The 13,150-nt window shown below is 36.0% G+C and overlaps 1 protein-coding gene across 1 annotated transcript in view; it reads left to right on the top strand.

Annotated features, from left to right (window-relative positions):
* Positions 1 to 13,150, top strand: part of CTNNA3 (catenin alpha 3) — a 1,724,101-nt gene that overhangs the window by 25,745 nt on the left and 1,685,206 nt on the right. Inside the window, exon 2 of the mRNA XM_065919867.1 lies at positions 4,305 to 4,497. Within this exon, the coding sequence (XP_065775939.1) occupies positions 4,305 to 4,497 (193 nt within the window). The remainder of the gene's footprint in view (positions 1 to 4,304; positions 4,498 to 13,150) is intronic.

The following is a 13,150-nucleotide window of genomic DNA, read 5'->3' as shown; positions in this document are numbered from 1 at the left end:
GTTCCTGGTATATGACTGATTTTGTGCTGGAAAGAAACAAGAATTATTTTACAAAATAGCTTCAGGCTAATTTTTACTGTTTGCTGGTAGAAGAGACGGGAGATGTTTTCAGAAAACATATACACCCTCCAGCCCTTGGTGAGAATCATCTACTTCCAGGGGTCATCGTCACCTATGTGAAAGTGAAAGTTGCTCAGTTGTGTCCAACTCTTGCGACCCGATGGGTTATACAGTCCATGGAATTTTCCAGGCCAGAATACTGGAGTGGGTAGCCTTTCCCTTCTCCAGGGGATTTTCCCAACCCAGGGATTGAACCCAGGTCTCCTGCATTGCAGGTGAATTCTTTACCAGCTGAGCCACAAGGGAAACCCCACGGTCACCTATGATAGTTGATTAGATCTCCATAGGTGATTTGGGGTAAAAAAAAGTTTTAGCTTTCTATTTTTTCTTTTATTTCCCAAGGCTTACTACATCATATTTACTTTATGAAATAAAATGAATCATTGAAAGCATCACGACTTTAGTTTAGTCAGTATTAAATAACTATATTGGGGTATTTAAAAAGAAGATTTAGGTTAAACTTGAACAACTTGCAAGGTGCAATTGCAATTTTTTTTTTTTTGATAGAAGCACAATGTTCTTTTCACATTTCCTATGTCTCTGGCATTCATTATAAGGAACAAGCATTTCTGGAATGCTCATTTTAATTTGAAAGCTCAGGCTATTCTATGGAAAACATTTGGCGCTTGGAGGATCTGAACAATAATAGAGGAATGTTCAGTGGGAAGCGTCATGAACTGTGGCACTTAAAATAAATTCTGAAGGAACATTTTAGACAGTGATACTTATTGTTCATTTTAAACAAAGGTTTTAAGCAAGGTGCTGTAATTTGTCTTAATCTGGACAAGTATCTTTTAACTCTTGATATATAAATTACACTGATAATAATGAGATACCTGTCTTTTGGAATATGTGAAAACCCATGTAATAAGCCAGACTTATTATCATCTTTACATAATGCATGATTAAGACACGTGGCCCTATTTGACTGCTTGCAGAGCACACAGAATGTGCTTTGCTAGTTGACTCCTTCACATTTAGCTTGGAGGACCCTATGAGCAAGATATAGATAGACCCAGAGAGAACATCTTTGACAAGGATCTCATGGGGCTGGACTAGAAAACACGTTAAATACCATCCAACACTTGTGTCATGTTTTATGTCTTAAAAAATAGTTTACATTATTTAAACTTCATATAATCTTATAGGATAATATGATTATTATCATTTTCCAAGAAAGGAAATAAATGCTTGCTATAAGGAAATCCACTCTGGGTTGTGAACATGGAAATAAAGCAAACTAGGATCAAGAAGAGGGTTTGTTGGACAGAGGAGGGGAATAAAAGGGCAGATGAAAATTATTTTCATCCACATATTTCCCCCGTAGCTTGTGAGTTCTTTCTCAGTTCAATTCAGTTCAGTCACTCAGTCATGTCCAGCTCTTTGTGACGCTATGGACTGCAATACACCCGGCTTCCCTGTCTATCACCAACTCCCTTCTCAGTTCTTGGCTAAGAACTGGGTCGAGTTAGTCAAATAAACAAATATTTAATGCTCCATTAATAATAAACAAGCAAAAATTTCCAGGGGCTACACAACAGGAAAGATTATGTATAGTCTGTTGAAAAAGATGTAGTACATGATTGTTAAAAGCCTTGGCTTTTTGATGACACACAAGAGCCTAGCTTTCAACAAGAGTTTCAGGTCTTTTAAAATACTGGATAAAAGTGTCTTTTTCTTCTCTACAATGGGGATCTTCAAGTTTTGCTTATGAAAATGTTAACCATATTTAGTTATTGGGATTCAAGGTTTAATTAAGAAATGGATATTTTTCACAATGTAATTTTGTATAAGGTTTTGTTTCCAAATACAGATACTTTATTTCTGTCTCCAAACAATGCTCTTATCTTGAGTTTATTCTTTTTCTAAATTAATTGCTTATTTTTATTTTGGTTGCACTGGGTCTTTGTTGCTGTGTGTGAGCTTTTGCTAGCTGCAAAGAGCAGGGGCTACTCTCTAGTTGTGGTGTGCAGGCTTCTCATTGCAGTGGCTTTCTTGGAGCATGGGCTCTAGGCATGTGGGCTTCAGTAGTTGTAGCACTCGGACTCCGTAGTTGTGGCTTGTGGGGCCCTAGAATGTGCAGGCTTTGGTAGTTGTGCCAAGTAGGCTCAGTAGTGGTGTATGAGCTCAGTTGCACTGCAGCATGTAGAATCTTCCTGGATCAGGGTTCGAACCTGTGTCCCCTGCATTGGCAGGCAGATTTCTATCCACTGTACCACTAGGGAAGTTTGAGTCTATTCTTATTTTAGCAAATCTACAAAAGTAATACATGCTCATTATCAACATATTCAGGCAATTTAAAATATAGACATTAAAGAGTTTCTCTGTTCAAAAGAGAAAGATAAATATCGTATACTAATGCATACATATGGAATCCAGAAAGATGGTACTGATGAATTTATTTGCAGGGCAGCAATAGGAAAACAGACATAGAGAACAGACTTATGGACATCAGGGAGAGGGGAGGAAAGGATGAAATGTATGGAGAGAGTAACATGGAAACCTAAATTACCATATATAAAATAAATCACCAGTGGGAATTTGCTCTATGACTGGGGAACCCAAAGAGGGACTCTGTATCAACCTAGAGGTGTGGGATGGGGAGGGAGATGGGTGGGAGGTTCAGGAGGGAGGGGACATATGTACACCTATGGCTGATTCATTTTGATGTTTGACAGAAAACAACAAAATTCTGTAAAGCAATTATCCTTCAATTAAAACATAAGTTAATTAACAAAAAAAGTTCATCTGTTCAACTACTCCATTCATTAAGCCATTTATATAAGAAACACTTATTGAACAACTACTTTATGTTGAAATTGACACTTGCTCCTTGGAAGAAAAGCTATGACAAACCTAGAGAGTGTATTACAAAGCAGAGACATCACTTTGCTGACAAAGATCCATATAGTCAAAGCTTTGGTTTTTCCAGTAGTCATGTACGGATGTGAGAGTTGGACCATAAAGAAGGCTGAGCACCAAAGAATTGATGTTTTCAAATTGTGGTGCTGGGGAAGACTATTGAGAGACTTTTGGACAGCTAGGAGATCAAACCAGTCATTCCTAAAGGAAATACACCCTGAATATTCATTGGAAGGACTGATGCTGAAACCGAAGCTTCAATACTTTGGCCACCAAATGCGAAGTGCCGATTCATTGAAAAAGACTTTGATGCTGGGAAAGGTTGAGGGCAAGAGGAGAAGGGAATGACAGAAGTTGAGATGGTTGGATGACATCACTGACTCAATGGATGTGAGTTTGAGCAAGCTCTGGGAGATAGTGAAGGACAGGGAAGCCTGGTGTGCTGCAGTTCATGGGGTCACAAAGAGTCTGACATGACTTAGTGACTGAACAACAACCACCACTTCATGCATTGTTCTGAGTGATGGAGAAAGAAACCACATTTCCTGTTTTCATGGAGTTTACATTTTGTGTGGGAAGGGTGCAATAAACATATATGAACAAAAAATACCAGGCTCTGAAATGTCCTGAAGAAGTATAAAAGGTAGTGAGGGAACAGAGTGGAAGAGGATGAGGACTCTGGTGGTCAGGAAAGACTTCTTGATAGGACACGTTGAGGGGGATCTGAGTGTTGGGCAGGCCAACTGAGTTAGGGGATAGTGTAGGAGAGAGTTAAGAGCTTACAAAGGGCCAGAATGTAGGTCATAGTGAGAACTTGGGTTTTGTCCTCATTAGATAGCCACTGTTTTACATGTTTCAGAGTGATTCTGCACCACACCCCCACACACATTAGTAATCTCTTCTTAAGCTAAATAGATTACTACCTACTGACTTAACTGTAATTATTTTTCCTCCTTCTTAATATAGATTGCTGGCTACAAAGTGATATAAATAATCATTTGATATATATATATATATATATGTATTTATCAAATAATACATATGTGTATATTATATATAGTATATTTTACATTGTTCCAATAGTAAAACTTGATGAGATTCCTTTCTTCCTTCCTTTCTTTCTTCCTACCTTTAGTTGGGAAGTCCGTAGTAGCTGATAATATTGCTATTGGTAACTTGACTTGACTTTTGGGAATGTACTAGTAGTATTGGGAATGAATCATGTTATTATGAAATACTTCTTTTTGTTCTGGTCTATGATATCCCGAGACAGTTCCTTTTGCAATTTGTCTGACGAGTGACTTGTGTTTTTCCAATTTTAGGTTACTACACTTGTAAATTGTCCCCAGAATCCTTCCAACAGGAAAAAAGGACGTTCAAAAAGAGCCAGAGTCCTTCTAGCTTCTGTGGAGGAAGCAACTTGGAATTTATTAGACAAGGGAGAGAAGATTGCTCAGGAAGCCACAGTTTTAAAGGAAGAACTTACTGGGGCACTTGAGGAAGTTCGCAAAGAAAGTGAGTACTCTAGTCCTGGTTGGAAGCAACTGCATATCCTTGTGGGATTAGGTACTGAATTAGATTTGAGTGTTGTGTTTTAGTTGATTTGAGTTTAATTAGTCTTTTGGTGAGCTCTGAGGAGCTACCCGTGGGAGACAGAGTGGCTCATTAGGCAGCTCCAAGGCTCAGAGCCCCCTCCTGATTCTTCCTTTATTTGTTCTCCTCACACCATAGTTTAGTCATAATAAACAGAGAAATGTACACTTTTTGTCATTAAATGAGAAATGACTAATGAAGCTGAAGACATCTTTTCCCATACATAAAAAAATTGTCAGTTTCCTTGTAAACAATTGGAGATAGAAGTTTCAGACCTGGCCACCTTAGAGGTATATTTTTCATTTTTCTGGAGGTTTATATTTCCTAAACATAAAAAATTGTTTGGCATAAACTATGTATAACTCACATTGTTGCTGTGTTACTAGTACACAATAAGGGGAAATGTAGTGGGAATGATAAATCAGGAGCTTGATATGAACATAGGCACACTACTATATATAAGACAGATAACCAACAAGGACCTACTGCATAGCACAGGGAACTCTACTCAATATTCTATGATAACTTGTATGAGGAAATAATCTAGAGAAGAATGAATATATGGTATGTATAACCGAATCACCTTGCTGGACACCTGAAATAAACACAGCATTGTAAATCAACTATCCTCCAGTTAAAAAACCACACACACAAAATTACATACTAAAAGCATGTATTTCACCTTTTGATATTTTGAATAGTTTTTTTTAAACATTTTTATTTATTTTTAACTGAAGGATAATTGCTTTACAATATTGTCAGTTTCTGCCATACATCAACATGAATCAGCCAAAGGTATACATACATCTCCCTCTTGGAACTCCCTCCCACCTCCCACCCCATCCCACCCCCCTAGGTTGTCACAGAGCACTCATTTGAGCTCCCTGAGTCATATAGCAAATTCCCACTGGCTATCTATTTTACATATGGTAGTGTATATATTTCCTTGACTAGTTTTATAATGAATGTATCATTAGCAGGCTATTTTATAAAGAACTGAGCAATACTCTTTTAGTTAGTGGATTGATTTTATATATCAACTTGCTGTTAGGAGCTATTTTGAGATCACAAAGAAGCAAATTTTCCTGTTCAGCTTCTTAAAAGAGACCAGGGGGTGTTCATATATTTCCCTCTCCCCATCCCAAACATAATTTTAAGAAGATCAGGGAATTTTTACTAATTAAATACTTAAAATGTATAATTAACCACAATAAACTTTAGGTCAAATACAATTTTTTTGGTTATATATGTTATATGTGTGCATGCTGTTGCTTCAATTGTATTCAACTCTTTACAACTCTGTGGACCATAGCCTGCCAGGCTCCTCTGTTCATGGGTTTCTCCAGGCAAGAATAGTGAAGTGGGTTGCCATGCCCTCCTCCAGGAGATCTTCCCTACCCTGGGATCTAACCTGTATCTCTTATATCTCCTGCATTGGCATGCAGGTTTTCTTTTTTTTTTTTTTTACCTCTCGTGCCACCTGGGAAGCCCATATATATGATTTATATATTAAAGGGATTCTTTGGAAAATATATAAAAAACATAATGCCTAAGATAATTTTAAGTAAGTTCATCATTCCTCCTTGCTCCCTACCACCTCAGACCCATTTTTTCTCCTGTCTTCTCTGCCATGGTATCGTCATCCATTTAGTTAACAAATCAGTTAGACTTTTTGTTTTTATTCTACCCCTCTCTTCCAATTAGTCTCCAAGTTTAACAAATTCTTTTGTTTCTCAGATCTGTTCTTTCTTCTCCATTGTTAGTGTTGCCTTCTGAATTTTGGATTACTGCCTTAGCTTTGCCCAATACCAAAGCCAAATGTGTTTTTTAAAAATTAAAATATACTTCATTGTAGATTTGTTTTGCATTTCTCTAATAATGAGTGATGTTGAGCATCTTTTCATGTGCTCAAATCTGGTGCTTTGTGACTACCTAGAATGGTGGGATGGTATGGGAGGTGGGAGGGAGATTCAGGAGGGAGAGGACATATGTATGCCTATAGCTGATTCATGTTGATGTATGGCAGAAACCAACACAATATTGTAAAGCAATTATCCTTCAATTAAAAATAATAAATTAAAAAAGAAAATATACTTATTTTACCTTCCTGCTTAAAATCCTTTTAGTAACTTTTGAAGGATTAGAGATTATGTCTCTGGATAAAGTTCAAACTTTTAAACTCAGTTCCTACAATGTTCCATGTTTGGCTTCTACCACTCTCTCCTTTCTCTTTTTATTTTTTGGCTGTACAGTAGGCTGCATGTGGGATCTTAGTTCCTTGGTTAGGGATGGAACCTGTGCCCCCTGCAGTGGAAGCACAGAATTTTAACCACTGGACCACCAGAGAAATCTTTAGACTCACCTTCTTAAAGGTGTCAAGCACCACGTTTATTTGACACATAACAGACACCTGATAAATGTTTGTTAATAAAAAAACCTAAGCATCATTTTATGTTATAAAAATTTTTAATTATTTTTGCCTGTTTTTATGAAAAATTTCTTTCATAGTTATAGTTTCTTTGCTAAGTGTTTGGAAAGAATATGAACCCTATTTGGTACTCTTTCTCTCAGAAAATGTGATATATTTGCCAACATAGTTTCCATAAATCACCTGGCAGTAAATATGTAAGACATTGGTCTTTCTTAGAAGAGAATAATAATTGTAATAATTGTCAAGAAATGGTATTTGCTTTTTAAAGAAACAGTAATCAACACTTTTAGCTCAACAAAAGTAAATTATTTTAAGGAAAAATTCTCAAAGAGAAGTCTCTTTGGATTCTAGAATTATGCAATGTATCCCTCACTGTGTTCTGTTATAATGTGTGAAATACATATACATGGCATATGCTATATACACAACAAATGCATTTGGTTAAAGATCACCAAGTGCTTTATACTCCTAGTCTTTTTGACCAACTGCCAAATTGAATTTACTGCCACTAGTGTGTAGGAGGAAGGCAGTGAAATGGCAAATGGTTCTGGAATTTGGGGAATGGCCAATGCTTATCTTGTGGAAAGAAGAGATAGTGACAGTGAGAGCACTGTTCTCTAAAACTTGGAAGGAATTTTAGCTCAGTGGTGGAGTTGAAGTATCTGGAGAATGAGTTCTGATCCAAGTAACTCTGTATAATACTAGAAATATATTTTCAAAGTTTCCTGCTTTCATTCTTTTTTCTTTTTTTTTTTTTTTTTGAGGGCTTTGTCTAGTGACATAATGTGAAGTAGTTCTGAAGAGCAAATGATAAGTTTAATGCTTTTGAAAGGGTTAAGAATATTGCAAGTAGAGGATATTTTTATCTTTACTTCAAGAAGAATTCTGACACTAATTAAAAATTTTTTTCTAATAAAAACATAGTATAATTTACATAACCTTGTTATAGGAGTCTCTTTTATTCTGTTTTACTGCCTTCTGTGGCTTTAGTTAGACAGTTGAGGTGTTAAGTAAAACGGGCATTTGGTTACCTAAAGAAGCTGTTTGTAGAAGACAGTATATGGATAGTATTGGAGGAGAATGGTGAAAGGAAAGGTGAAACTGTCAATATCCAGAAACTGTGGTCCATGTACTGATTATATATGGTCACTCATAACCTAATAGATCTCTTACAATGGTAAAGTATTAAATCTGGTATTAAATAGTTCTAGAATATTCACATAACAGTTACCTAGGAATTAGCTAGGAATTATTTATAATGCCCGGATTACATTTTTTGCCTGTAGCCTATTTGCTACTTTTGTGTACCCTTTGCTCTTCTACAGCAGACATTGTTTGTAAGTCATACAACTGGTTGTATAATATTTAAGGATTTTTAGTGGTTTGTTAATAATGACATATGTACAAAAGAAAGCATGTTGTCAAACAACTCAATATATTTTCATTGTGAATATATGAATGTAACCTCCACTAGATCAATAATAGAACAATAGAATATATAGAATTACAGAATAGAATATATAGAATATGTAGAATAACAATAAATAGCAATAGAAATATATAGAAATAAATAAATAACAATAGAATATATAGAATAACAATAATAGAATAATAGAGTCAAAAATAGAACAATACTAGATCCCTAGAAGCATACCCTGTGTCAGTTACTACTCTCACCACACAGGTTACCATTATCCTGCTTATTATATAGAGTAGATTCCCCCCCCCCAGCCCTCTTTTTGAACTTTTTATAAGTAGATCATACAGTATGTAGCCTCTTGAGTATGGCTTCTTTTGCTCAATGTTTCTTTGTGAGGCCTTGCCGTATAGTAGTTCATTTGTTTCTGTTGTTGAATGTGTGCATCCTAAGTCACTTCAGTTGTGTCCGACTCTTTGTGATGCTGTGGACTGTAGCCTGCCAGGCTCCTCTGTTCATGAGATTCTCCAGGTGTCAATACTTGAGGGGGTTGCCATGCTCTCTTCTGGGGGAATCTTCCTGACCCGGGGACTGTACCCAGGTCTCCTGTGTCTCCTGCATTGGCAGGTGGTTTCTTTACCACTGGTGCCACCTGGGAAGCCCCTTCATTGTTTCACAGTCCATAATTATTTATCCACTCTATTGTTGATGAATGTTTGAGTTGTTTCCAGTTTTTGGCTTTAATGTACATTCCTCTTATGTACATACCTGTGTATTACTTATGGTGCATGAATGTAGACATCCTGTTGGGTTTATACCTAGGAAGGAAATTGCTGGGTCATAAGGTAAACATTCAGCTTTAATAGATATTACCAAACAATTTTCCAGGTTGGATTTTCCAATTGACATACTCATCAGTAGTGTATAAGAATTCTAGTTGTTTTACATTCTTACTAACTTGGTGTTAACAAGTGTCAGTGCTTTAAATTCAAATATATATAGTGGTATCCCATTGTCAATTTTTTCTTTATTTTACTTTTTAATTAAAAATATATGAGTATAATTGAACAATGGACTGGTTCAAAATTGAGAAAGGAGTATGTCAAGGCTGTGTATTGTCACCCTTCTCATTTAACTTATATGCAGAGTACATCATGCAAAATGCTGGGCTGGATGAATCACAAGTTGGAATCAAGATTGCTGGGAGAAATATCAATAACTTCAGACATGCAGATGATACCACTCTAATGTCAGAAATTGAAGAGGGACTAAAGAGCCTCTTGATGAGGGTGAAAGAGGAGAGTGAAAAAACTGGCTTAAAACTAACATTCAAAAAACGAAGGTCATAGCTTCCAGTCCCATCACTTCATGGCAAATAGAAGGGGAGAAAGTGGAAACAGTGACAGATTTTATTTTCTTGGGCTCCGAAATCACTGTGGATGGTGACTGCAGCTGTGAAATTAAAAGATGCTTGCTCCTCAGAAGGAAAGCTATGATAAGCCTAGACAGCATATTAAAAAGCGGAGACATCACTTTGTCAACAAAGGTCTGGATAGTCAAATCTATGGCTTTTCCAGGTGTCATGTATGAATATGAAAGTTGGACCATAAAGAAGGTGGAATACTGAAGAATTGGTGATGTGAACTCTGGTGCTGGAGAAGACTCTTGAGAGTCCCTTGGATGGCAAGGAGATAAAACCAGTAAATCCTCAAGAAAATCAACGCTGAATATTCATTGGAAGAACTGATGCTGAAGCTGAAGCTCTAATACTTTGGCCACCTGATGTGAAGAGCCGACTCATTGGAAAAGACCCTGATGTTGGGAAAAATTGAGGGCAGGAGGAGAAGGGGGTGACAGAGGATGAGACTGTTGAATGATATCACTGACTCAATGGACATGAGTTTGAGCAAACTCTGTGAGATAGTGAAGGACAGGGGAGCCTGGCATGCTGCAGTCCATGTGGTCACAAAGAGTCGAACATGATTTAGTGACTGAATAACAACAACAACAACAAATGCAATTCTATTTTTAGTTTTTAAAGAAATCTCTATACTGTTTTCCACAGTGACTGTATCAATTTACATCCCCAGCAGCAGTATAGGAGGGTTCCTTCTTCTCCACACCCTCTCCAGTATCTGTTGACTTTCTAATGGTGGCCATTCTGACCTGTGTGATGTGATAACTTATTCTAGTTTTGATTTGCATTTGTCTAATATTTAGTGATATTGAGTGTCTTTTCATGTGTTTATTGTCCAGCTGTATATCTTCTCTGAAGAATGTTCTGTTTAGGTCTTCTGCCATTTTTTTGATTGGATGGTATTTTTGTTGTTGTTGTTGCTATTGTGTTGTGTAAGTTGTTTGTATCATTTGGAAATTAATTCCTTGTTGATTGCATTGTTTGCAAATATTTTTCCGCAGTCGGTAGGTTCTCTTTTCTTTTTGTTGATGATTTCCTTTGTTGTGCAAAAGCTTATGTTTGATTATGTCCCATTTGTTTATTTTTGCTTTTATTTCTATTGCCTTGAAAGACTCATTGTAGTTTAAATTTGTTCTTGATATGAGATTTTAGTTGTGATATTAAAAAGTCTTCTCCCTTTATTTAAGCATTTTTGTTGTTTATAAATAGTTTTGATAAATTCAGGTTAATCATTTTATTCCTTTATGGGTAGAGACTTTTGTTGTGTTTAAAAAATTTGCCTATTACAAAGTCAGGAGGATATCCTCTTGTGTCATCATCTAGAGGCTTTATTGTTTTACTTGTACAACCTACTTGGATATACATTTTATAAATGGTGTGATTTAGGGGTCATAATTCACTTTTTTAATATGAAAATACAATTAATCCAATATCATATAGATGCATATAGAAGTTTAATGGTTCCCATACCATTTATTGAATAAAACCCTCACAATCCTAATCTTTCTCGACTGAGTCATTTTTGCACCTTTGTTGAAAACTAGTTGACCATCTCTGTGTGAATCTGCTTTGGAACTCTCTTCTGTTCCATTGATTCACATATCAATCCTTATGGCAATAATACATTGTTTTGGTTGCTATATACCAGAGTAAGTATTGAAATCAAAATTATCTTCATTTGGTTATACTAGGTCCCATGCATATCCATAAAAATCATGGAAATTTTTATAAAACAAGCCTGCTGAAATTTTGATTGGGAGTAAGTTGGGTCTATCAATCAGTTTGTGCTGAGTTGATACTTCAGTATTTGAGTCTTCTGATTCAAAACATGTAACTCATTTTTGAAAATGATATTTAAATGGTACTTTAAAACATTTTAATTTTAAATCTATCTTCAAATTCATCACACTTTTCCCCCTGCCATCTTCAGTATATTTTTAAGTCCATCCAGTGAAATTTTCACTTTAGATATTATACATTTTTATTTCTTTAATTTTTATTTGTTTTTTTAAAATAGTTTTCATTTCTGTGAAAATAGAAATAGAAACAATTTTATTTAATTTCTTTCCAAATTCTAGTTCCCTGCTGAAATTTTGTCTTGCCATTACTTTTCTTGAACGTTTCCTTTAAAGTTAATTTCTGTACCTAACATTTTCAATATGTGGGTCTCCTATAGGTTTGTTTCTGTTGTCTGTTTTTTCCTTTTGATTTTTAAAGTAACTGATTTTGTCTACTGGTGTCTTGGATAGTTTTTTATCAAATGCTTGGCATCATAAATGAAAAATTTAAAATTTAATTTTTAAAGATTATACTATCTCTAGCTAGTCCTTGGGCTTCCCGTAGTGGTAAAGAATCTGCCAGCCAATGCAGGAGACACAAAAGATGTGAGTTTGATCCCTGGGTTTGGAGGATCCCCTGGAGAAGGAAATGGCAACCCACTCCTATATTCTTGTCTGGAAAATTTTCATGGACAGAAGAACCTGGTGGTCTACAGGCCAAGGGTCCTGGTGGTCTACAGTACACAAAGAGTCAGACACAACTGAGTGACTGAGCACACACAGCTAGCTGTTCCTCTTGGATGTAACAACTGAGTTCTCGATTGAAAGTATAGGATATTTAACAGGACATTTCATCCTAGGCAGTCTCAGAGTTCCAATTTTTTTCTCCCTCACTTCCTCATTTCTCAGTTGGTAAAGAATCCGCCTGCAATGCAGGAGACCCAGGTTTGATTCCTTGGTCAGGAAGATCCGCTGGAGAAGGAACAGGCTACCCACTTCACTATTCTGGCCTGGAGAATTCCATGGATGAATTCCATGGAGAATTCCATGGGTTCGTAAAGAGTTCTACACAACTGAGCAACTTTCCTTTTCACTTTCACTTCCTCGAGAAGGGCAAAATTGTTTGCTTTATATCTCATTCTCTCAGCTGCCATTTTTTTTTTTTTTTTTTGGCTTCTCTCTTATTCAGTCATTCTGCTGTTTGGTTTCCTATAATCATATACAAAAAGTTAGCTTCAAGTGGGTTTAAGATCTAAATATTACGACAAAAATTAAAAACTCAGTGAAAATTAAGGGTGAATATTTGAAAGGCTTTGGATATTCAACAGGATTTATTAACCATGAAATGATTTTAAAGAAAAGACTGATACATTTTATTATATCAAAATTAAGAGCTTTATTTATGAAAAAATTATTTATTTATTTATCTGCATGGGTCTCAGCCAAAGAATGTTCAAACTACCACACAATTGCACTCATCTCACATGCTAGTAAAGTAATGTTCAAAATTCCCCAAGCTAGGCTTCAACAGT

Source organism: Muntiacus reevesi, chromosome 2, assembly GCF_963930625.1.
Source record: "Muntiacus reevesi chromosome 2, mMunRee1.1, whole genome shotgun sequence".
Classification (NCBI taxonomy): domain Eukaryota; kingdom Metazoa; phylum Chordata; class Mammalia; order Artiodactyla; family Cervidae; genus Muntiacus; species Muntiacus reevesi.
This window is presented reverse-complemented; position numbering and strand designations above follow the sequence as displayed.